Source organism: Cuculus canorus, chromosome 4 (assembly GCF_017976375.1).
Source record: "Cuculus canorus isolate bCucCan1 chromosome 4, bCucCan1.pri, whole genome shotgun sequence".
Lineage (NCBI taxonomy): Eukaryota > Metazoa > Chordata > Aves > Cuculiformes > Cuculidae > Cuculus > Cuculus canorus.
The window spans coordinates 41110602-41137230 of NC_071404.1; the positions used below are offsets into that span (position 1 = coordinate 41110602).

Consider the following 26629-nt stretch of genomic DNA (forward strand, 5'->3'; position numbering starts at 1 on the left):
CATCTGCAAGTGAATGGAATAAAGGCTCATGGTCCCAGGTGCAAGAGCAAATTACTTCTTAATGTGCATGCTTTGACACTGCAGAAAAGCAGAACATCGTATCTGAATCAGAGTGCATTCACATCAGATAGTCCTTTGTAGTGCTGTGCTTTAGGGCAGTACTAACAATGTGGTTTCTTGGCTGTGCAATCCCGGAGTCTAAAACAAGAAGAGCGAGAGAAAGGAGACATCCTCTTTCATCTGTCTTAGATCAGATTAAGAGACTGTGAAACTACACTTTAATTGAAAACTGTGAAAACTAGGGAAAGGCTAAGGTGACTAAGGCTGACTCATAACAGCTCATCCAGTAACTTAGTCATAAGCCTCAGGCAAAAAGAGTACTTCTTCAGCACAATGAACCTCTAACACCAATGAACCCATTTGTCTTCCACTTTTATTCAGCACAACAGACTCTTCTGTACAGTCATCTCAAAAGTAATGCAGGACATAAAAATTTTCATTTCAGTCAGACTGAGCTGATCTCAGTGTGTCTTACGTTAGAAGCGGGAGTGCTCTTCTGATACGAGTATACTGATCAGCCCCGCTTACTTTGCAGTGGTTCATATCATGTTGTGGTCTCGGAGCACAAACTTGGATTCCTTTCAGATGAAACTAAACCAGAAAATGTGCTCCAAGAACACATCTAATGTGCTGCATCTGCTTCGGTCTGTGAGACAAGATTAGAACTAGCCTGATGTAAAACCAGCTGCAATGCCTGCAGGGTTGGATATCTCATTCCACAGATACGCTTCCTTTGGTCTGCACTACTTGTTAATGTAGATGTAGCCCCAGTTCTCTGTGGTTCTCTCTCTGCTACCTGACCAACTTAATTTTTCTTTTTACAGTTTGTGCAGTACCATACACCTGAATTACTGAACATGCAATCTGCATTTATCTCTGTTCAAAATCCTGAATACCTGCAAGACTCACACTAGATAAGAGATTTGGATGCGGCTGCTGCTGTGAAGATCTTAGATAAGAGATAAAGCATCTTTGATCTCGTCTAAGAAAAGAGCCCTTCTCCACAAGAGGTCACTGTAAGAGCTTCAAGGACCTTCACGAACAAGATACAGGCTTTGGCAAGGAAACTGAAGAAGCTCCTGCTCTTCCCCTGCTGCATAATGAGTCAATCGATTGCCAAGCAATTTTTGAAATAGTTAAACACAACCTACAAAAGCAAGGCATTCTTCCAGACTACTGACATCACATGACTGGTACTTTTACGTTTGCTAAAAGGAAAAGCTTCCCAAGCCCAACCCTCCATCTGAAGTTTATCATTAAAACCTCACCATCATGTCTCATCTTGCTGTTGGGATATTTGGGAACTTACGGTATTTTAACATGCCTCCCTCCAACTTTCAATAAAGTTAAGTCTTGTTAAGGTGTGTAGATATAAACCACTCTGCACCACTGAAGAATGCAGATACCACAGTGCCTCCTGAGCCAGAAGCACCATATTTATGCATTAGGATGTTGCTGTGCCTGAGCTAATTACTCACGTTAACATTATGAAGTTGCTTTTGGGACTACTGTGCCAGCTCACATAGTATTTTCTAGCATTGCACTGCATTCTGTGGTAGAGATGTGCCCTGAAGGTAACTGAAAATGACGGAAGTATTACTTCCAGGTAAAGTAGAGATTAAGTCTCAGGAGGGAGTAACTAAGAACTGAACCCTCATAGTAGGATTTTTGCCTAGTATAAATCTAAGTGATGCCAAAAGAGATTTGACAGTTTATACCAGCTAGGAGTCTGACTTGGGAAGAGAGAAGGTCTGCTGTTCCTGTAAGAAACAGCCCAGAATCCAGGGGCTGATGGTAAGGTACCAATATAGAACTTTTCAGAGCATTTCTAGAAACATTTACCCTCTTTTCTTACCTTTGGCTTTGGATTCCCTGCCACTTTGCATGTAAATGTGACTGGCATTCCCTCAAAGATTTTGTAATGCTTCAGCTTTATCTCAAAATATGGTGACATACTGTTATCAATAGGTTCGTCTCCATGCTGCACCTCATCATCTGATTCTTCCACAGGAGATCTCTCCAGCCTGTATTCAATTTCACTGATCAATCTTTGCTCAAAGCTGGAGACTTTATACTCCTGTCAAATAAGAAAAGTAAATATTAGTGTCAACACACCACTCAGCAAGAAGTGCTGCCAATGCTTTTTGTTTGTTTTTTTTCTTATTCTACTGATCTTTGACATTCCATTAAGGTTTTAAATATAAAAGGAAACTGTATCTTGTTAAGAAAACCACTATGATATGTGCCCCCTATAACTTCCCTATAAAACAATGAAGACATTTGGTATGAGAAAAAAAATCATATTTTTTGTTATCTTAAGGTCTAATTTATAAGAGGAAGGAAAGTAATTGGTTGCTTCCCTTCCATTTCTTAAAAAAGCCTCTAAGAATAAAAGTATTGTGAAGCAATTCATAAAGACAAAAGAAACACACTAATATTTCCTTGAGGGTACAGGCAGATTAGGATTTTGTTTCCAGATGGCCAGAACACCATATGGTTCATATCTGCTATTTGCATAGAACTGTACTGGAGGCTGCACCTGAAGGCTCAAATGACTTTGTGTACAGTGGTTGTAAAAATGAAGGGGGAAAAAAAAAAAGGGAGAAAATGGCAACACTGGCAGTCCAAGATAGCTGCTTCCCTTCGCTCCTGTTGCCATGGTCCCCTTTGTCTGGCCAAAAGTATCACTTCTTCCTTAAAACCAAAATTTGTCACGAGAGTATTCAAGATACAGAAAGAAGAGCGGAAAGTTTCATCCACCACAAACCACCATTTGTTTAAATTTTCTGTTCAGATACAAGGAAACATTACTGTGATATGCAGAGTTATATATTTTCTTGACCTTTTCACTCTATCTACTTTGCAGTACAAAAGCCTTGCTTTGAATCCTAGTGATAACAACAATAATGCCAGAAAGTAAGAAAGCTCAGAAAGAGAAAAAAAACCCCTTTAATTAGCCAACGCTCTTCTCAGTCAGCAGAATTTCAGGCACTCTTTCAAATGACCTTTGGCCATCTCTGACCCTTATTTTATTTAAGGTAGAACACGCCTCATACAATGCCTCCTTTCATATCCTCTACCATTGACTCTGTCGTGGGATTAACATGCGGCCTTTCTACTGACTGGTTACAGAACTTAGGGTAACCCTCAATAATGGTAAAAATGGAGTAATGGAAAAATACCTTTCTAAACAGACATTTAAAAAATTTCTTTGTTCCCTGGAAGTTTATCCTAAATGTAAATAATGAAGTAAATGTGGTAAGTGTAAAGAGAAGCTGATTTGGATGCAAGACAGTTAGTATCAGCATATTAAGGTTACAGCAGAAAGGTACTGGAGTACACCATTGCTGCAGTTAAGCTGCCTGAGCTCTGACAATTAGGTTTACAGAACAAGCCCCTGTCTTCCCAGTTAAGATTAATGCTAGGTGACCTCTTGTTATTAACCAAGAACAGCAGAAGGGAAAAGGCAAAGGCAACATAGAAAAAAATCAATGTACAAAAAAGGACAGAAAAAGGTGAAAACTTTAACCTTTTGAATATCCACAGGACTCACTACAGAAGCACCAACAGAGCGAGCTTCCTGCAAGGGTAGAAAAAGAGATCAAGAGGCAGAAAGAAGATCAAGAGGCATCCATGACAGTTTCTCAGAGTTTTTATCAGGAGAACATATATGTGGTAACATAAGCAAATGAACACTACACATTTCCGAATAGCAAGTCTGGCATCTCAACAATGGAGAACATGTATCTGGCCTTTAAAGCAGACTTTGTGTTGTATTTTTGGCCTACACTCAAAAATTGCAAATTACACACGTAAAGAGAAGATGCTTTCAAGAAAATAGACATACATTTTCCCTTAAAAAACTTAAAGGCTAGGACAGAATAGGATAAAAGGAAGAGTTTAAAGAAGAGAACAGACAGAACTCTCAACCCAATTCAGTAAGGAAAAACTGAGCAATAGGCATGTGATCCTCCAGTTTACTTCACTGATACATAACACATGACTTCTGTAATCAAAACCATTCTATCTTGCATACATTTACTGACTTACGTACGATTATTTTAAAGGGAATCAAAGCCTGTGACAAAGAAAAATTGAAAGAAATATTTTATTTTCCTGTGAAATTGTAGAGAGATGTGGCACCTGTATGGCAGGCTCCTCTTCTGGTTCCTGTATATTGAAGACTGTTGCAGCACTGTCTGCTCCCAGCAATCGACGAGCCATTTTCTCCTCGTAAGTTAATCTCTGAACAAAAATAAAAGGGGAATGAGGAGGAGGGAAAAGAAGAAATAAAAGTTCTTATTCCTCATTAAGAGCCATACGGCAGTTAGACAGTAAGCAATGCTCTAAGTAATATTAATAAAACAGAGCAGCAATGAGTTTCTAACAGAAACTTTCCTCTGCAGTTTGTAATGCATTTTTTTTGCATTACAAGTTGCTTTTTTGGCTTAAACAACCCTTGCCCTGACTGTGCCATTTGTTTCCATCCTCTTGCCAGGAACTTGGGCAGGAATAAGCTTAAATCTGCATGGCCATTGAAAAAGTGCATGTCAAATCACCCCAAATCTTACTCCTAGTCATTTCACTCAATTTTTATATTAGAACCACACAGGAGAAAACTCTGCCAAAAATGCTAAGAGCTTACTGCACTACTTTGATTTTGTTTTTTGTAAAAAATATGACAGCTTCGTAGAAAAATTTGGTCTTTTTTTCCTTTTCTTCTTACTCTTTTGGAAATCAAGGTGACAGCTTAAAAAAAGAGACAGTTTACACTTGGAAATTAAAGCAACTTAAAAGAAAACCTTAAGTATAAGATTCAATTACTGCATTATTATTTTCCCTTCCACATTCAATAATGTATTTCAGGCACTTAGACAACTTTCTTACAAATCAACATTGTAAAAAAATGCAGTGAATGAAAGGCAAACTCATTATATGGTGAAATGCCTCATTTAAACAGAAAAATGAAAAAAAGTGTGGAAATTGTGGAACATTACATCTACCTAATGCTTGCATTTTTAAAAGAGTTCATTTAAGTTCATTTGGTAGCTACACCAGAAGGCTGAGACCCATGAAACTAGGTATCAATCCTGGCTTGGTTACAAATGTTCTAAGCATGAATTTTCTTCACTTTAATTTCTTCTGTGACCACTCCAAATGCCCACAGCCTTGATTACTCAAACAGAATAACCCAAGACAGGAATGTGCAAGGCAAAATCCTCAAGGCAAAAGCAAAACCAGAGTTTACTCCGTTCAACCTCCCACGTCATCTGATCACAGGTTGGGTTTTGGGTTTTTTTTTTTTGTTTGTTTTTAACCTCAGGCCATGTGGGCTTTCTCAGGACATTCCATTCATTTGTCAGGACCAAACGTCTCTCTCACTTTCCAAAATAGGCATTGATAGTCATGCTCAGCCCACCTCCTTTGGAAAAAAAAAAAAGGAACTTACACACTATGAGAGTGATTCAGCTTAACTGCTACAGAAAACTGCCAAACCCTATGCATTCAATGGAGAAAAGTAAGTACAGAAGCATTAGTTGCTCTGAGCATGTTCCCTTCTTAAGTCTACTGACTTTATTAAGAACCAGAATCTGGCAGCTGTGGACTAGATAGTCTGACTCAATGGGCTGTCCTGAACTATAACACCATAGAGTCCACACCTCAGACATGGTAGCAAACTTAGCAAGCTTCTGAGCATGGTCCTAAGAAACAAAGCACGCTACCTTTCAGTGACACAAATGTATCTCAAGGTATCCAGATGCTTCTGAAAGTATTTAGTTCAAAACAGGGATGACAGTCTACATTTTTCAAATTACTCTCCTCTAAAAAAGAGATTCCTGCTTCAAAGACATTTAAATCAATGCCTTAAAAACTGTAATCAAATCTTAAGAGTGTTGCTTCTCATCAACTCTGAGCATGAAGAATTTGGTATTTTACCTTTTACACATATCTTAAAATGCACAAGCATTAATGGAGAACTTCATGGCTGAACATTTCAGTTGTTTGATATATTTGCCTATTTTACCTCATTTCTTGGCTCCTCAAGCAGGTTGTTAACTTCTGATGAAGTCTGTGAGTTAGGACTACAGGTTATTTTTTACTCCCTTGGTTAAAAAAGCCCACATCTGCAGGATTCAATGATGCTCAATTCCTAAGGTGCTGTATCTCAAGAGGAACTGCCTAGTCCTTCTCTAATATCTACTTCTACTCTTCCCCTTTGCTGTCCAACAGCTGGGCAAAGGGTAGAATGAGCCTTGGCTGATCAAGAGCTATGCACGTGCTTACTGCCCAGTGTCCAGTGACAAACAGTCAAAAGCAAATGGCCTCTGAGGCCGAAAAGGCCCCTGAGGTACAGACCATTCAGGCTTCTTACGCGAATTCATCAGCTTCGAGACCTTCCTCACTTTGTTAAATCCAAGTAAAGTTGTCTAACATGAGAATGATAGGCCAAGGTGTACACTATCATTCCTTATGGAAATGCAATTAAAAATAATAAATAAATAAATAAAATATAGAAATAATCTACATTTATTTGATATGCAGCACATCTGAGAAACTACTCATGATGCCCACTCCCATTCCCTGGAGGATTTTATGTTCTTATACCGGTTGCCCATTGTTCAAAAGGTCTTCCTTGAAGCGAAGTTTTCTTTCCAGATCCTGAATTACAGCATCTTTTGACCCTTGAATCTCTTCATCTGATGCTATCCTAGCAGTTCTGCCTGTTTTCTTGGGAAATCCCCTGCAAAACAGTATAGAAAAATTCATGAGCCTTTCTGAAACCACTAGTATTTAGAAATCTGGAATCACTGCTATTAGTGAAGAAAACAACATTGTGTCTTTAAAATTAGGAGTCTGGCATTTTTCTTACTATGCTGCCCCTTCTAACTCACATCACTTACGAAATGTTTAGTTTAAGGACAGAGTTGAAACTATACCTTATTCAGGCATTAGTTAAAAAAGGGCTCAGGATTGTGTAGAGGTGGCTGTAAACACATTACACTCAAAGAGGAAACTGATGAGCAATGGTAATAAAGCAAAGTGAGAGGAAACATGAAAGGGAAAGGATGACCAGATAAGTGAGGATAGAAGATAAACTAGGTTCATTTGAAGTACCAGATGGATAAAGATCAGGAAGACGCAAGACAAGGCAGTTAATTATTAATTCCCTATATTATTTATTAACTAATTCCTTGTTACAGCTTTACAATACACAATGTATAACTTCATGTTTATTCTTCATATCTCTGTAAACACATACTTAGAACGCAACAAGTTAACTCTTGTTTCTCAGGGAAAAGCCATTCACAATGTTTAGGTTATACTGTCAAAAAGAAAAACCATCCCTGTAAAGTGGTTTTCAGCAGCAGGGTTTGACAGTGGAATAGCAACCACTGAGCACTCTGCATCCACAAGGCTAAATTATTCCTCACACCAGCCTGTACGTTATGACTGCACTCTCAGCATGTCTCTCCCATATTCTGGAGTGGCACAGGGGTTTTGTTGTCTTGGTTTCTTTTTTCTTTCTTTTCTTTTTTTTTTTTCCCCTCCAGTCTGCACTAATATTTAACATTATTCAGTAATGTTATCTTGGCTTTGTTTCTGGAGATGCCCAGCAGTGGTGGTTTCTACTGGAAGTCAGCTGTTCTTACACAGCTGTGAAGAAATCAACATTGCTATCAGGATTTTAAAGTTTTTGCAACCCCCCCCATTTCTCTAGCGAAGTCACACACTGATAAGGAGTCAATATTAATTCGGGGTTTTTTTTTAAAGCTTCATTAACTAACTAGCTCAGCCTATTTCACTGGAATGACTTGAGCAAAATACAGAGTTGAATCCCATAAATTCACTAACTCAATATAACAGAGATGGAAAAAAATCAGATTAGCATTTAAGGGGTAAACTTCTTTCTAATACACAACTTAATAATTTAATTACCAGCACCAAAATATTAAACAAGAAACATATGGAGATAAATTTTGTTCAATATCGTTTGGTACTGTGTTTCTATAACAGGGTTAGAGGAAATTAATTCTTCAACATTAGCTGCAATGGTAGCTTTTAGCATTAGTTAAAATGAAATAATATACATATACTGTCAAAAGCCAAAAAGGAATGAAGTGACTAGACGGAGAATAAAATAATTGGAAACATTTCTGTCTAAATTCCTAAAACATTTCATATTCTGTTACTGAAAGTAAATTTAAAATGAGAAAATGTTGACGTTCTTGTAAAAAGAACTGCATCTTTATGTTAAATCAAAGCAGAAGAGCAGACATTTGCCTAATGTCACAAAGAGCCAGAGAACAACATCCCTCAGCCTAGAAATATCCAGCCATTAGTTGGAGATCTTTTCACTCACCAAGCAGAAAAATTCCCTCAGCACTTGGCTAGGGATGCTCTCAGTTACAAGTAACACAGTTTCCTCAACTCTGGAAAAGACAGGAAAACTATTCTATCTACAGAGAGACAAGAGAACACTAAGAGCAAGGGGTAAGGGATGAGTTTCTTCAATAAAGAGATGCTTCGATAATTCAATAAATTTGGGGACAGTAAAAGTAGCAGAAAACATGCAACGAAAATGGACAGAAGGTGGGAAGAAGGGATACATCCCTCATCCGAGGGTAATGTCCCTCAGGAAGGCTGGATGCACTGCTGGAAGGCTAGTAGCATCTGCCTCTCTCTACACAGCCTTTCCCTTCACTTTCCAGCCTCTTACTCAACCCAGCCCAGTACCACCATGGAACATAATTCTGTCACTCTTTGGATAATGACAGATACATCAAAAATTCCCCAACCAAAACCCACCAATGTCAAGGTAGTATGTTTCTAATCTGGCCTCACCTTCAAGAAGCCCTGGTACCAGTCTTTAATAGAGACATTCATCCTACCTTGAAAATTCCAAGTGATATATTAAGAACTACAGTTTTCATTTCTCATTTTTACAAACTGCATACTTGAATGATAAAGAGTCCTAGCTGGAAAGGGCCTGCTTATGCCCGGCACTCAACAGGTTGTAAAGGTAACAGGTACAGTTTACCCAAGAAAGTCACAGCACAGCATGAAAAAAGGGGGAGGGACCAAGTGCCACAGAGTGGATTTCAAACAACAAGTGAAAGTATTTTCTGAAGCATTATCAGTTATCTCTGATAAAACCCCCTAATTTTTAAAAGGGGAAGAAGAGAACTACAGGTCAGTAAGTTCAACATCCATACTAAACACAATAAAATAATATTACAGTCCGTTTCAAAACCACATAGCATTAGAAAATGAAAATTGAATCACACCAAACGTCACATTTCTCTCCCTCCATCAAGCTGGATAGCATGCAGACAGGCAAGCATAAGTAGCTTTGATACACTCCAGTTTACACCTTCCGAACAAGCCTTCAGGAGATGCAGTAAGTGGCCTGGTGAATCAGGGAAACGGTGTGTGTGGCTGAAATTTCTATTACATGGCTGCATAACCGTGCTATTCAGATAGTAGCAATTATTTATTTATTTATCAAACTGTTAGAATATAGACCAATGAGGTTTCTCACAGGTCTGTGTATACTAATTTCAGTACTTAGGATTTCAATCTTAACAACTGGAATGGTGAAATAAAAAAGCACATTTCTCAGGTTGGTTGATGACTGAACTTGCAGAGGTTGCAACTCATTTGCAGGTAACAACTGTCATTTACAAAAAATGTGCAGTTAGTGTAAGGCTGCTCTAATGATGATGCTCAAAGTGGCACAGCAGGACAAATGCAAAACTAGCATCGCTCAAGAATCTCCGAGATTAAAACTTGGACAATAACACCATTGTTTCAAAATGAAAAGAAATATAATTCTGGAATACATTAGCAAAAGACATGAAACTTCATTGTTTTCCTTTATTCTTTGCTGTTGGACACGGAATCCAGTTTTACCACTGCACTTCAAGAAAAATACAGCAAAATGTAAAGTTTTGTAACTGTCAGATGGTTTTAAAAGCATAGCTTTTGTTTTATGACAAGCTGTGTCACACACACACAAAAATATCTTGTCAGGAAATTGGGTGAATGGAGATAGAGAGGTGAATCAAACAAAACATCAGAAAATAGCTGGTATTCAACGATTCTCCATGTCCATTGAAGATAAGCAGACAAGATCTTGAAGAACTACAGGCTGAGCTTAGACAAAAACAATGTAGAACTCTATTCACCCTCCAACACTGACAGTTAAACACTGGAACAAACATACAGGGAAAGTAAGGAGTTTTATTTAAGAACAAGGTATGCAAATATTTCAGCAATGGCCTGGGGATCCCTAGTAGCTTTTAACAGGAGAGGCAGACTCCCTAACAACCTTCCAGACCCCTGATTAAGAGCCAGAATATCTTGAGCTTGGCACAGTGGGTGTGGAATTGACATCCAAGACCTGGTCAAGGCAACTTGCCTGAAAAGAAGACGCTCATCTCGTTACTTGCACTTACAAATAACTATTTAAGCAAGGAAGTCATCAGTTTAAAAATATAACTGTAAAAATTAGTAACATTTCTTCAGACATCTTAGAAAGCCTCACTCTCTCTTTTATAGGACTGTTTTAAACTGGGATATAGAAAGAAGAGGTGCACAAGGAAATGTAATTCTTCCTGCAGATGCACTATTTCTACCACCTCTTTAGAATCCCTTTCTTCCTCTGTGTATGAGAAATATACACACATGCTTATACAATTACCTACTGTTGCATATACACTTCAAAATATGTACATAAAAATATATACACATACATACTCCTACACCAAGCTAGCTCTCAAGATATACATTCTTAAGATGCATTTCAAAACAGCTACAGGGCACTGACAACAAATGGAAGGACCTCAGTAAATCTGTCCTCCGAAGCACAGATCTATTCAGCTTGAGAGATGGTTTATATGTCAAGACAGCCTGGCAGCAAACTTTCTTCAGTTGCTTTTGCAAATGTATTCACCATCTTTATATGCTCTTATCTGGATGCATTAAGTTCCTAAGATTTGTGTCCTCCTCAGTGACTCACCAGCTTTCTTTTCACCTTTTCTCAGGGATAATATCAAGCAAAACATTCTGTCAATTAATTTGTGCATTTCTATGTTCATTCTTAGCCTGATGCAATTTTCAGGGTATATAGGGAGTACTAAGGTAGCAGGAGATGATAGCCAGAGAAGGCATATTTTAAGATAGTGCCACCATTAGTCTGGAGCACACAACCACGACCACAAACGTGCAAAGAAACTACCAGCCTTTGAGAATCAGGCTGAAATTCAGACAGATTTCGATCACCTCTGAAACACGCATCACTTAAGTCACTGAGGGCCTGAATACAGACACAGATAAAAAGCACACAAGTCTGATTTCTTTCAGTCAGAGAGGATGCAGTGAAATCGCCAAAACACAGTCATCTTAATTCACACAGAGACTTTTCCAACTTGGCTCAGCCCTCTTTAGTTTTGAATATTTGCCTAACATTTGTTTAGAAAGAAGGCCAAACTAGCAGTACTTTTCATGTTTTAATTACACAGCGCGCATGCTGGATGCAATTCCCTCTTTTCCTATGTACCTTTTACAGCGTAAACAAGGGCAACAGGCTGGCTGTTGTTATCCTTCCAAGAACAAATTCCTGTTTGCAGCCAGTATGGCTCAGTTTCACAGAAATCCAGATCAGTTCTCTGATACTGAAGTAATGAACAGTAACTTGATTTTTCCTTTAAAACTAAAGCCTTCCAAAAATACAGCTAATTCCTGCCCATTTCACACAATTTTCACTTACTGTAAAAACAAAGTTACTACAAGCACCGTAACAGGTCACAAACTTTGAAGCTGCAGCTGCATGTTGAAATCATTTTAGTCTGATCTTGTCATACCCACTGTGGAGACCTGGAGTCAGCTCTGCTCAAGTAATGAGATGTTACACACGTCTGAATGAAGGGAATACATGAGGCACAGACCTGACTAAGGATTAACTGCACTATATGAAACAAAGTTCATCAAACAGAAGTTCAATTATTTCTACCATCCAAGAAAAGGTTATGAATCTGTAGTAGAAAAAAACCCAAATATGCCACAGCACTGGATAGGGTAGGTACAAATTGCTACAAATAGAATCTGCTGCAAAGAGAGAAAGGCTAATTAAGTTCACTTGTCATCTTAAAACAATCTTAAGCATCTGCAAATATAATTTAGAAAAGGAACAGGATATAAAAACATCTTGAAAACTAAAGACTTACAGATATAATGACTGTCAGGATACAGTAGGCCAGTTATTTTGCCTACTGTCTGTGCGCCTCCATGTTAAATCTTAGATTTCTACTTTTGAGCAACTTCAATTGATTAGATCTGGGACATGATTGGGATTTCAAAGTTCAAGTGGAACAAACCTGTATACTCCAAAAAAGCTGATATGGATATATCACACGCATGGGTGTAAAAAGGTGTTACTGTGAAAAAAAAATGCTTGCAATACAAGCTGTTTCATAGCACAATCAACAAGACTTCACCCACTATCACAGATAAACCACTCAGATATTGGTCTAACAGCCACAAGTAATATCCAAGTCATGGGAAAAGGAGATACACCATAGTAGATTGAGAAATTTAAACCAAAACCAGTCTAATGGACAGGAGCAATAGCTTAAGAAAATTGGGGGCTGGAAATGAATGCAAACCCTAATATTTGCTGGAATGTTTCCAATTACAGAAACACTTGTCTTCATATGTATTTTCCTGAGATTCAGGGGTAACTCCAGGTATGACTAACAGGTAGCATACAGAGATGAGGTGAGCCTCCTCAGAAGCAACAAAACACCCTGACCTTTCTCCTCAGTTTGATATTGGAGTTCTTAATCAAAATACTTCCTATATACACTATTTTTACATCAATCGTACCATAGCTAACCTCAATTTTTCACAATTGAAACAGACATAACTTAGAGAAACGGGAGAAGCAAATGTCCAGTCTACATAGGACAGTAATAGATTTCACTCTAAAATGAAAGCTGGCTTTTTTACTGGGAGGCTGTTGAAAGCTGTAAGATAAGAAGATAAAGCTCTTCCTTAGAGTGGTCACTCACTATCATTGCAAACTGACTCAATGGTCACTAAAATACTTTCCTCAGTGCAATTTGAGAGAGAATTCCATAGACAAGTCACAGTATACAGCTGCAAGAATAGGCTCGAGGCTCTGATTCAAAGGGGAAAAAAGTGCAGATATCTCTGATGTTGCTATTCTCATGATTCTCACAGAATCTCCTTTAAGATTTAGATATAAGGTTCTAGAGATCATTGAAGCAGCAATTCAGTTTATTATATACAGTGATAAAGGCAGCTTAGTTACATTTCACAAGATACTTCAGACAATCTTGTCTTCAAAACAATGTCTTCTTTTCCATTCTTTTCCAGAAAGCAGTAAATCTACAGTCATGCTTTTTACCAATTCTGGATAGTCAGATTTATTTCTGTTTGTGACTAAGGTAATATTACTAAAGATATCTAGTTAAGAAAAAGTCTATTTAAAGAAAATACTGTAATTTTTTAAATCACTTTCAAAACCTTGTATGGATTGGTGACAACACATGCTTTTTATACTTTTGGAAAGAGATTCCATTTCTCCAGCTTGGATAACTCCATGCTTTTTGTAGTGGAATTTAAATTCATGTTATTTAAATATTCACTAAATAGTCACTAAATCTGTCTCACTGGATTAATTTTGCTTTCCCAAATGCAAATGTAAACTTAACAAAGTATGTGTTTACCTAAAATTTATAAATACACTTATTTCTTTTCATAGAGGTATAATTTGGTGGGTTTTTTTTATGAACAGTGAAGACAAGATTCTAGTTTCTACAGATTTAACTGTGGCCAATACCCCCTGAATTCTAGGTTTCTGTCACTTAAACTCTGCTCCCTGCAAGTTTTGTAAGTGAAAGCTAACCTGAGTCCAACACTATCACCTATAGCAGGATTTTCTTTAGGTAAAGACAGAACAAACCGAGACTTTCAAGAACAGTATCCAGTAATATATTACTCCAGCCAACTTTTACCTTGGAAATAACTGAGGAGCGTTCATAATTGCCTGAAGTACTTAATTAACTATGCAGGTCCACCAGCACTTCTCTTCTTGTTAAATAACACCATGCTCTGGTAAGATATGCTCCACTAATAAAAAAAGGTTACCCCCCAGAGCTTGTTCAGCTAACACCACCACTGTCACAGCTTGAAAATGTTGGTAACTACAAATTGGCTTTTCTACTGAAAAAACAAGATGTTTTATATTTAACTCAAACATTTACCATACACCTGTTGCAAATAAATGTTTGAAGTATTTAAAGGTAAATTAGTAGGTATTAAATACACAAAGCTGCTTTCCACATTTCAGATGTCCAAATAAAGTGTGGAAAAATCATAAGTAGTTGTTCTCGTGATTCAGAAAAGGTTGTAAGACTATGTGTTGTAAAAAAACCAAACCAAACCAATAAACCCCAGTGCAATGCCTCCAAATCTGTTAAATGGAAAGAATATTCATTTGGTCAAACTGGTTTAGGTAAAGCTGTCACTTCAACCAAGTCTTGACATCCAAACCCAAGGAAAATGTCAACTCTTAGCTGAAACATTAGCATGGCATTTACTGCTCATGGTCATACAGACAGATTACAGGGATGGACTAGAAGAGTTTTAGTTTTATTGTTTGACCTCTTATAAAGCAACAGGAACAACAACTGCTTGGATTATTTTCTCTTTAAGTAGAGCAAAGACGATACATACACTGCAAAGGAAAAGCCTGAAGAAAGCTGATGGAGGGAAAATCTGACTCCATGAGGAGCAAGGAAGACCCTGTTGCTTTGTATATAACTGGTTAAGTTCCACTGTCTTCTGTTTTACAGAAATCTTCACCAGTGCTGCCTTTGATCACCTCCCAAACCAGACTGTCTCCACCTGCAATGTTTATTACTTTTCCTATGTTCTGCTCCTATGAAAAAAGCAATCACAAGAAAATGAGAATACTGCCTACTAAGTACTGATCCTAAGGAGCAGATCGGTAATTGTACTAAGATTTAGTCATGAAAACCCATTGAAGAATTACACAATTATTTAATAAATTTCTCAATATATCAAGATGCCTAACTTCTAAAAATACTCTGCAGAATTTCTTACCCTGCAAAACAATGGGCTTTTTTTTTTGTGACTATAAGAGACAACGACAAGGCAAAATATTTGTTTTCTTTTATATATTTGGCCATCAGTATCACAGTACCCATGCCTGGGAGAGAAGAGAGTAAACCACCACAGTAAAAAGAGCACATAATCAAAATATGAACAGTGAATTACCTATCCTGAAATACACACATAAAAAACAAATAGGTAAAGGAAGGGAAAAGAGCCATGGAAACACTGAATGCAGACAAGAAATCTGTTTTAAGCATTTCATCTGCTAGAAGCACTTGATATGAGTGTTGAAACATCTAAATGCAATGACAGGTCCAAGTCTACTTCCACTGGCATTAAAATATAACAATAAATCATGAAGTTATCCTCTAAAGAGGAAATCCTACCACTTCAAAAGGCTGAATTTGGAGTCCCTAGTCAAAAAAAAAAAACAACCAACCCCCCCAAAAATGCCTTTTCATGAAAGGCATTTCAAACTCTGCCTAGTTCACTTCCAGCAACCCACTACCACATTTGTAATATCACCACTACACGACTGATCAAGAAGCAGGGAAAGAAAGTTAAATGGCTTGGCTAGTGTTTTAGATGTTGAGCTGAAACAAAACTTTGAATGCTTCAATTTATTCCTTGCACCAAACTTGCAGAGCACACTGTCAGGAAACTGTATCATCCTTTTCTATCAATGGATCTTGAAGATGTATGGAGTGCACGGTGAGACTATAGACTGAGGTTATGGAATACGGTGAATGGATCAAAAGCTATGTCTCAGAAAGACAAACGTGTTCAAAAAAAAGAGAATTTGTAAGGAAGGAGCAAAAGGTGAAGGAAAAGAAGCAAAAAGTGAAGATGGGGAAGGAGGGAAAGAATTGTGTCTATGGCACAAAGCAGAAGAGACCAAAAGCAGCAGGGGGAAGGGATGAAAGGGAAGAAATGCTAAGGAGTGGTATGAGAATGATGGGAAGCAGAATCATTTACTCAGCGAGGCATATCAGACATCAGTAATGTACACAGTAATATGAAAAGCGAGAGGCCAGGGAAAAATTGGCATTAAAGACACATAACAGAATTTTTTATGCATCTTGTAGTACATCTTTTACCAAGTTTTAATGTCATAATTCAGATGACAAATGCTTATTTTGTGTGTGTGTGTGTGTGTGTGTGTGTGTGTGTGTATAGATATACACACATATATATACATACATAAACTATACACACATACATTCAGTATGGTTAACATGATCCAACTCCATCTGGACTACATTTACTGAGGGAATGCAGGCCAAATTGCCAAGCCCCTCATCCTCAGCACAGAGCCTGAGGCTGCTGTCTTGCCCCCACAGAGACAGACACACCACCACTTGCACACTCAGACTACCTGCTGAGCCTGGGGAAGTGAGGGGCATGGGGAAGGGGGAAGCATCCTTGCGGAGCTGTCTGTCTGGAGATTGAAGGGAACGAGAATAACACAGCTAATGCTTCAAGTAAGAACATGTGTGCAGGAATGTAGCAAAATGGGGAAACAGGGACACAGCAGAGGCTCAAAGTGACACTGTCAACAGCACAGCACAGGAAAGGGAACTTCAAAGAGAATCCAGTTCCTATCCAGAGCTACATAGTTGTACTAGAGTCTCTCCTGGCAAATCAGACATAATCGCAAGCTTTGCAGGCTGTGCTTACCGGTTAACCTGCCAGGAGATTAATCACACAACTTTCAACAGTCAGCATCAATAGAGAAACTCAGCCAGCGCAAAAGACACAGTAAGACAAAAAAATCACAACTATTATGAGTGCAAGAGCAAACTGTACTATTATTCATTTTCTCCTAACTTTTTGTGGCCAGACTCCATAATGAGCCGTATGACGGAAATCAAGATAAAGAAATGCTTTTTAAAGCATATACTTGATTTATTCCTTTGATATCTGTCTGCTTTCTTCCTTCTCTTCTTTTTTGTATCCTGGACTGAAATAACAGAAGTTCCCACTGAAACAGTATGTAGCTGAACAAGTCACCTAGATACTGTAGATATGTTTAGACAAACTTCTAGACAAAGTTATAAATAAGCCTTGGATACAGCTATTCTCATTTTTGTTCTTCAGCATGCCTCTTTGTTCTCTAAGGATGGAATGAGAGTCTAGTGCCAGTGGAAAGACAAACTGATCTACGATAGGAGCTGACATGCTCCAAAATACTATTTTGGCCTTTAGAGAAGACAAAAGGGGAAAACAAGTATGCAAAGTTGTTAAGGGGAGGGATTCTGTTTGTTTCTATGCACAACTTTTCTAAAGCCCCTCCTAAACCCTCTTCCAAACTTTCTTAGAACAAAAAACCTAACCAAAAGTCAACGTACTGTTATGACCACTTTGTTGTCAGATATATACTTAAACTTAAATATCACAAAGCTATAGGAACTTCTAAAAAATGCTCTCTCAACTCTGTATTTCTCTACCAGCAGACAAAATAGGAACATAGACTGCAAGTATCATTGAACACGTGACTTCTTCAAAAGAACTGAGCCAAGAGAAGGGCCTTCTTGGATCTCCTTCCACCATCCTGGGCATGCAGATCCTTTTGTTGCCACTTTCATAAATTCATTAACTTCAATGTAAAGTTTTGCCTTCTCCCATTTTGTATTTCTACTGTATGATTTTTTCAGAACAGAAAACTAAATCCCATCTCTAACACAGAGGCACTTGCAAATTATTCACATCTTTCTCCCTCTCAGGCAGCAGGGAACAGCAAAGAGCCCTAGAAAAGTATAAAATAAAGCAAGTACGATAATCTTCAGTACAGTCAAACTCAAGGAGCTTATTAGCTGTTACTTACGGAGGTGTCACTCCTTTTGGGAGGCCTAATGCGTTGACAGAAATGGGTGGTGGCTGGGATGGCAGCATTGAGCTGAGAAAAGCTGCTGGAGACTGCCCAGAATTAGGAAATCTGGGAGTTGGAGACATGCTGTGGGAAGGTGAAGAAAGCGAGGGAAGAGGAGGGGGTGGAGGAGGTGGAAGTGGAAAGGAATCACACGCAGGATATGCTGCAGTTGGACTAAAGACAGGTGGAGGTGGGGGTGGAGGAGATGGAGAAGAAGGAGACCAGGAATACTCCCCTTCTGGAGCAAACTGCTGAGAGAAAGGGGGAACAGGCACTCTCCCAAACTGTTTCTGAGAAGCAGTTGGAGACATAGGAGAAGGAAGGCTGGATGTAGATGACCCTGAAGATGGAGTCACGTAACCTGAAGCAGGGCTGATGTTCTGAGCAGCAATGAACTGCTTAGGCCGAGCATAGTTGAAGGAGCTGGAAGACTGCATAGTTGGGGAAGTATGAGAGTTAAGAATACTCATTGGCACAGGGGAAGTGACAGACTGGCTGGACTCAAGCTCCTGGAAGGAAGGGGGAGGAGGAAAGGAAGGAGAAGAGGGAGGGTGCTGTCGATGATCAGGTTGCTGTTGGTGACGATACCACTGGCCACTTTCTTGCTCCAGACGAATTTGGTTCTGCAGCTGCTGTATTTTTATAGGGTCTCTGTAGGAAGGAAAAACAGATAAAAAGATGATCAGACATGCAGTGCTGGTTGGGGAGGAAGTAAATTCCACTGAGCTGTGGCCTAGGAAAATCAGAATACAAGGAAAGTTGAAAGCTTTTGCACATCTTGAATGGCTCTATTAAGTCTGAGCTAAAATATTAATACAAAAGTCCACTTTTTGAGTTCAAGAAGAGTGGAAAAATGTATATGCATAATAAGTTAACAGAACCTTCCATTCTTAAAAAACATAAATTATGAGAAAATTTGAAGTCACTTAGGATGTTTTAAAGGAGCAATCCAGATAATACATGTAAAAGGTAAAAATGCTGAAGTTCTTAACAAGCTCTCTTTTAATTTCTTGCCCATTTCATTTAATTGCCCTGCTTCAATAATAAGTCTGAGATATTTACACAGTGACAACTTCAGCCTTGATTATTGCTGTAGCCTCTGTGGGCTGATCAGATAGACCGAATTACTGCCTTACTTTTAATGAAGTCCTTGGAGACAAGGGATGAACTTCTGTGTTGGAACCATTCACGTATCTATAGATGTGCAAAGATGACTTCCAAGAAACACTAGTAACCTAAGGAAGGCATATCTTAATAGATTCTGAATACAGTTCTAAAGAACTGCAAGTTGCTGTATGATCAGCTCAAACAGAAATGAGTTCTTTCATAAATGCAGACATTCACTAGCAGAACAATAAAGACTAAAAAAACCCCTCATGTGCAGGAGCACTCAAAACTGTTTAACTTAATTAAAGAAAAACCCCACCCCACCCCTTCCCCCAACTAAAAAAATCAGACCATGCGCCGAGTTTCTTTTTGTCCACAATACAGTTATTTGAACGACGCCAAGATCAAAATTAACTGTGTGGTCTCTCATCTTAAAAGCCATCAGACTGACTTGCTTAAAAATTGTCATGGTCCAGCTGGAAATCATAACTTTATCTTGGTATTCCAGATGTCTACAAATTTTCACCATATGCATATATACCTTTCCTGTATATTTCATATGTAAATACTTTATTATATACAAATGTGTCATTGTTTATATATAACCTAGGTCATTTAAGCAGAAATTTTAGAAGCTGTCTACTTAACGCATGGCATACGAATGTACTATTCTAGCACAATATACTTTTGTTGGTAGCAACACAATTAGAAATGGTAATATCATATTTTCCACTCTGAGATTAATTTTGATATTCCAACCATCCACATTTCCCAGAAAACATTTTCTGACAATAATTCTGCTTACGATCTTAGGCCAAAGGAGATTGTTTAGATAAGAAGAAGGGGGAAAAGCTCATTTAGTACAGAAAACTGAAAAATCAGTTATTTAAATTTTACAGTTGCTTTTTTCATTTTTGTCATAAAGACAGTTCAATTCTAGCAACAGTCATCTCATCAACAATGCATATTTCAGTACTTAAAAGGAGATTGCGTTTTCCTTTTTAATTAAACATGCAACAAGAACATTGAAAGCTTCTAGGTTTTCTGGTTCATTTTTTGATGTTGATAACAGAGACTCTAAATTCCTATCAGTTCAACTTTTCACTCCACAGGGCACAGGCCGACCCTCATTCTTCAACTTCTGCTAAGTTATGTAAGTCATCTTCCCCTAAATGGGCCTTTGATTTTAGGTTCCATCATTAGTTGACTTTCTTCGCTGATGACAGAAATACTTCACGTCACCTCTGATGGCAAAAAGAAAGCCCTGTAAAGAGTACTACTTTCAGCTCATTCTGTATCTATGGTCCGACTATTCGCAGACTTACTGTCCCATACTTCTGAAATAATTTAAAAATAATACTTATTTTCTTTTCTATCACAATCACTCACAATATTTTTTTTTTGTTTATTACCAAAAGGCTAAGGTTGAAAAAAAAATGGATAAATGTGGTATTGTAGGTAATGCATTGGATATAGAAGAAATGTAGCAGTCTCCAACACTCATATGTTTACCCAACATGTGCTGAAAGCAAGTCAGAGTGTCTTGTCTTGGGACTTATTTTCATTGCCAAGTCACATGGCGACGTGCCCAGCCAACAGCATAACACAAATGACCATCTATGGTCCTGTCAACGGTTAGTATACTACTACAGTGCCTGTCACAGAACTGCTGCTGTACCAATTCAGGCAGAAGTAAAGATCGGATTCAGTGTATGCCTGCAAAAGGTCAGCAGGCAAACGTGAGGTTGCTCTGCTTCACACTAAGCTTGACTTGAGGCCACGGGAATATACATGCCTGTAAGTCAGGGTTTATTAGCTCAGGACAGCACTAATTCCATTTGCAAAGCTTTTGATCAGCTTAGGGTCTAGACAAAGCAAGTCCATGTCTGCTTGAAAAATAACACGCAGACATAATCATTATCACATCAGCCCATACAGTGAAAAACAAAGAACTTCTTAGAGCAGATTTTCATTTCAGTAGTAGAAATGCATGATTCTTGTCTGCAAAGAAATGTTCTGCACCTCACAGTTATTCTTTTAAGAGCAGATGCTGCCCTACACTTAATTCTTGAGCTGATAACAACTTGAGAGATATGCAATTATGAAGAAGAAGAAGAAAAAAATAAATCAATTCAAAATTATTCTTTTGTAAGGACACAGACAGTGGTGGAAGCTCCACATACGTAAGTCACTGAAAGGTAACACTGCTCTGCCACATATATAAAGTGCCCAGCAGTTGAAACTATGCAAGTGAATTGGTCTGTGCTGTTGCCCTCATCAGCAGGGAAACAAAGGCGGCAATTAAAAAAAACCAAACAACAAACTTTAGTTTTTGGATGAGATTACAGGAAAAAATTAGTTTAGTTTTAATTACATCCTCTTTCCAGTTAGCTGAAATATGTTTTGCAACCCCAGTGTTTTAAAGGGCACACATGCTTTCAGGGAACACACCAAGCTCCTTTAAACAATAGAGAAAAAAAACTTATGTTCTCATGCACAGTTTTCTGCTTTGCCAAATAATCAATTACAATAAGGCAAGAATGAACAGTTAAAAGTCTTAGTAAAATTCAATCAGTGAATCAGCAATTAAAAAAAAATCATAACTAAAGTAATGTGAATATTGAGAAATCTCAGCAACTCACTGAAAAGCAGGCCTAGTACTACATAAATATTTTTCAAAAGGTCTGCTTCAGTATTTGTGATTTATTTTTTTTTCAACATCGGACAATCTTACCCAAGATTTTTATATAAATTGTCAGATGTTCTAACAGGTACGCTAAAGCAGTTAAAGAAATGCAAAAAGTAAAGCAGTAATATGTGAACTGATGCAGACATTAATTTCAACAAAGGGAAAACCAGTATTTATGTAGTTACTATTCACTGTATGAATATGTACAGATTTCCTGTCCACAACACTTAATCTAGTATAATGGAAGGTAAACATTTCACCTTCACTTATAAATTAGTCTCTGTTTTCCACTCTTCTATGTATTTCTAACTGTGGAAAGAGATGAGGGAATGAGAAGGAAGGCGAAACAAATTTAGTTTGTTCAGCAGGTAAGAATGAGAATTTGCAGCAGCAGCATCCAGTGCTAGAGGACACGATAGGGAATGGACGCTACTTCTGAAGCACTGTTTATGCTTCACAGTGTGAGCATCTTCTTTATAGTATTAAATATTGAAGAACTAAAATATTTTTTATATTTCTATACTATTTAGGCACTTATTTATTTATATAAGATGCAATATTACATATTCCCATGTATTTCTACAACCTTGCTTTCCTCTAAGTCCTAAGAACAAGCACCTGAAGAAAGATAGGGCAACTAAAATTTTTTAAAATTGATTTATTGGCTTACGTCATTAAATGAAGCTAAATGGAGCTACATGATAATGAGAAACATTTGAAAACATATGTTCAAAGGGAAAACTAGAAACTTCAGGCTTCATGTTGGGCAGTTACAGAATAGTACATTTTTACAAGCAAACCACTCTGATTGTATGAGAAAATAGTGGACACAGAGGATCAGTACCTACTCTAAGTATGCCAATACATATGGCATATGTTACTCAAGCATTCATGTTCTGAGATATGCACTTGGTTTAGATTATACTAGGCTGTTTTATCTTTTTATCCCATTTTAATTATGTTTTTTCTTCCTGATACCCTCTTTGTATTACATTGTTTTGAAAATTAATAGAGTAGTCCTCGACTTTAAGACTAAACCAGTAACAGCCATCATCAGAAACCGTAACTCCTAAGCCTAGGCCAAGCCCAGCCAGTGCTATGAAGGAGGGGAGATAGGTAGATGGTTGTACATCTTTGAAAGTTTCAAAAGGAACGGCCTACTGGATTGCATAGTATGTTACAGCAGACAGCATTTTCAGAGATGCAATCTCTGGCAGGCTCAATCATGAGCTCCCAATATTAGGATACGCACCAACTTTACCTTACATCTCTGGGTTCATAAAAAGCATTAAAAAAAGTATTTGGAGGAACAAATGCATCAAAAGGTCTTCTGTGAAATACTGTACTGTTTGTAGAAATTATCAGCTCCTTGGCAGTACCTGGTCTGTATACCTTTTAAATACCAAAGTTCATTTGGAAGCCCTTATATTCATCTGTCTTGGGAGAAGGGTTTATCCAAAGATGGAGGGGATGCTGTAAAAACCTTGAGAGGAATCAATCATACACAAAATGAGCTCTATCCAGGTACTGTCTGCCACAGAGCATGGTAAAGGCAGTCATGTTCAGTTTTTTACAATACAATATACACAGCAGATTGAAATAAACCACCACAGAGGAAGAATTAAGATTATGCGCATTTTTAAGTTATAACCATTTAAATGTCTTGATTTTTACTCTCCTTTGTCCTCCCTCATGATCGTAGCAAAAGGAGCAAATGGAGACCAGATAAGGAAAAGCAATTTTTGTTTAAAAGGAAGAATCCTATGTATCTCATATATGGAAGAATAATGAGCATAGTTCAGCTTCAAGTCATTCCTGAGTGAAAGCAGACCGACACCTTCATAATCGTTCCAGTATTCCAGTTCTTTGGAAAACAGACAGTGCAGTTTTACAGAAATATACTAAAAAATACCTCTGAAATGAAAGTACAGGATTATTTTGAATGAAAATAACCAGAATTAATCACAATTCACCGTGAGCTAGTTTTCTAAACTAAGATTTGAAACCAATGACCCAAAACCTCTGTATTTTTTTCTTGGGGTAACAGCTACTCATCTCCCTTAAATCTACCTTCCAATGAAGGCCTTGCTTCTAACGCAATACTAATGCTTCAGAATCATGCCAGAGCACAGCAAAAAAAGGCATAATCATCATGCCGTGTTGAAAGGCAAGGGCTCTTCTCAGGTGTGCTAACTTCCAAGTCAGTAAATAACTATGCTTAGATATACTTTTGTATGTATATATTTGTATCTATATTTAGATATTTATACAACGGATGGAATATTTTTTCATTATAGCTTATTAATTTCTTACAGTTCAAATGTAATAAAATTCAGCTATAACTCTCTAGCTCCTTGACAGCCCAACTGGACTACAGAGAAAGAATGGAGGATTGGAAGTGCTGTGGGCTGCTGTGGTTCCCTTGCTAGGTATGATCCACAGTGCTTCTGCATCTGCGGCTCTTCAGCAAGCTGGCACAGCAGGCTTGCTAGGTAGCTGTTAAACTAGCTCTGAAACACATTGTTTAATTTGCTTTCTACAACCACCACATTTGTATTTTACTGGTATAAATGACACTGTCGTCTAAGCTTCTTCTGACAGTTATTTCAGACACTGAAACACAGATATTAAATCATGCTAAATTTGACAACAGTCACTGATATCTGCAACTGTCCTCTGACAAAATTCCTAATGTAACTGAAGGTTTTCCACTAGATCTATCAAGGCTTGAGAGTTGTTAAAAATGAAAACAACAAACTAGTAGTGGATGAATTAACAGCTGTACTGAAAATACTCAGAATACAAAAGCAATTCTAACTCAGCTGTGTCCACTGAAGGAATATTTACTCATTTTTAGAAATGCTACAAATGTACATGTATGACAAGGCAAGAAGGTCAAGTAAAGGGAGAAGAGATACCGCTTTCAGATAAACTGTGAAGTATTCAACACAGACAGCCTTCAGGTTATATTTATGAAAAATATAGCTACCCAAGCTTTGAGCTTCCTGATGCTGAACAATCCCTTACATTGTAAGAAACAAGTGTGAACTTTTAAGTCCTGCAAGGTTTCACACTTAATACAAGACTGGAATTATCGGTTAAAGTAAGGACTGGAAGGGGAACAAAAGAAAAATCAAACAAACAACCAGCACTAGTCTGGGTTCTACCCTGCAAACATTAAGAGATGGGGGTTTTTTTTGCTTATATTGACAGATTTCAGGGAGGGTGCAAGGTTGTCATTACAACCTAATCCTTACTTTGAATAACTAGAGAGCTATGACTAGGAACCAGCTCCACCATCTGAAACCTTTAAATATTTTATTACTCACTCTTCAAATATTAGCAATCTGAAAAATGTAGATTCGTGACAAATATTTTCCATACTTCAGGTTAATACAGAAGACTGTTTATAATTAATTTCACTGTAACCTAATGCACTCTCAGGAAAATCAGTATGGTGCAATAGCTAACACAGGTGCTGAGCACACTAGGAAACTGAGCTTGACTTTTCATCTGAAAAACTTCATACATATAGAAGATAAATGTAAACCAGCTGAATTGTCTCTGCATTGTTTGTGAACTCTCTCATAAGGAAATCCCACCGTAATTTGGCTGTTAAAAACTTTTCTATCTATCCTAGAAAGTGGCAGCTGTACCTGTGCCCATTTTCCACTGTTGTTTGATTATCTGTCAAAGGCATCAAGGTAATCTCTGTATTAAGGACACCTACAGTAGTGACAGTGCCAGCATTCAGCAAACATTAGCAATTATGTTAGAGACAGGAACCATTTTTTATCTCTTTATACCACTAAAGGGACATTTTTCAGAACATGTAGCAGCAAGATAACATATCCAGTCTGGGTACAGAAAGAGAGGAAATCATGCCCTTGTGCTTATTCATTGTTCCCAAATGTCATAAACACATAATACAGTTTTAGCAAAAAGGCTAAACTTCGTGTCTTTGGTAGACTTGGTCCTAAGGGCAGTCAAAAATCTCTCCGGCTTGGTAATTCAAAAGTGTAATATAACTAGCGCATGCAGGTAAAAAGTTTTACTGATAAAGGAAGCAAAAAGTGTTATATTATTAAGAGATAATTGTAACAAAGCATTAATAGCGATACAGGTTTCAATTCAGAGCTGAAGAGGCCCAAAGTGTAGGGAATTGTTATTTGGAATACAGGAATGTACTGGCCTATAAATGAACAAATAAGTCTTCTGCCTCCAACTGTGCTATAGCATTTGGAAGTTTATATTCTGTGCTGATTGGTACATATTGAAAGAAAGTATTGGGAAAAAATTTTATATATATATATATTCAAGTTTGAAAAACTGTACTAGCCTAAAACCAAAACTGAACAGAAGAAAAGATGGACTGCCACACCTCTTCTACATATAGTATGATACATTTTCTTAGTGCTGGCACTGGAAGAGCCCATGCATAGCTGCCTTAATTTTTTAAAAAACTTACTTTAAATTTAATATATTTGATTAACAAGATGCTTTATAAATCATCACATTTCATCTACCACCAGCTAAAGTTGGGAGATTTGCATATTTTTATGCCTACCCACTAACAGCTATAGTGGGCTTAAAATTGGACCTCCATGCTTTCAGTATTAATACTACATATCTGTCAAGAGTCTTCCCTTGGGTTACGCATAAAGACAACTGCTTTGTACTACTAAAATAGATACTTTGGGAAGGAAGAATGAACATAATATTAATAAGAAAAAATAATCGAG

The 26629-nt window shown here is 37.7% G+C and overlaps 1 protein-coding gene across 1 annotated transcript in view; it reads right to left on the minus strand.

The window, feature by feature from the left end:
- The window catches only part of PALLD (palladin, cytoskeletal associated protein), a 191463-nt gene that overhangs the window by 17983 nt on the left and 146851 nt on the right, over positions 1-26629 (minus strand). The window contains exons 11-15 of the mRNA XM_054066193.1: positions 18047-18742; positions 6667-6802; positions 4204-4305; positions 3590-3640; positions 1916-2137 (exon numbers count right to left, since the gene is read on the minus strand). Of these exons, the coding sequence (XP_053922168.1) occupies positions 1916-2137; positions 3590-3640; positions 4204-4305; positions 6667-6802; positions 18047-18742 (1207 nt within the window). The remainder of the gene's footprint in view (positions 1-1915; positions 2138-3589; positions 3641-4203; positions 4306-6666; positions 6803-18046; positions 18743-26629) is intronic.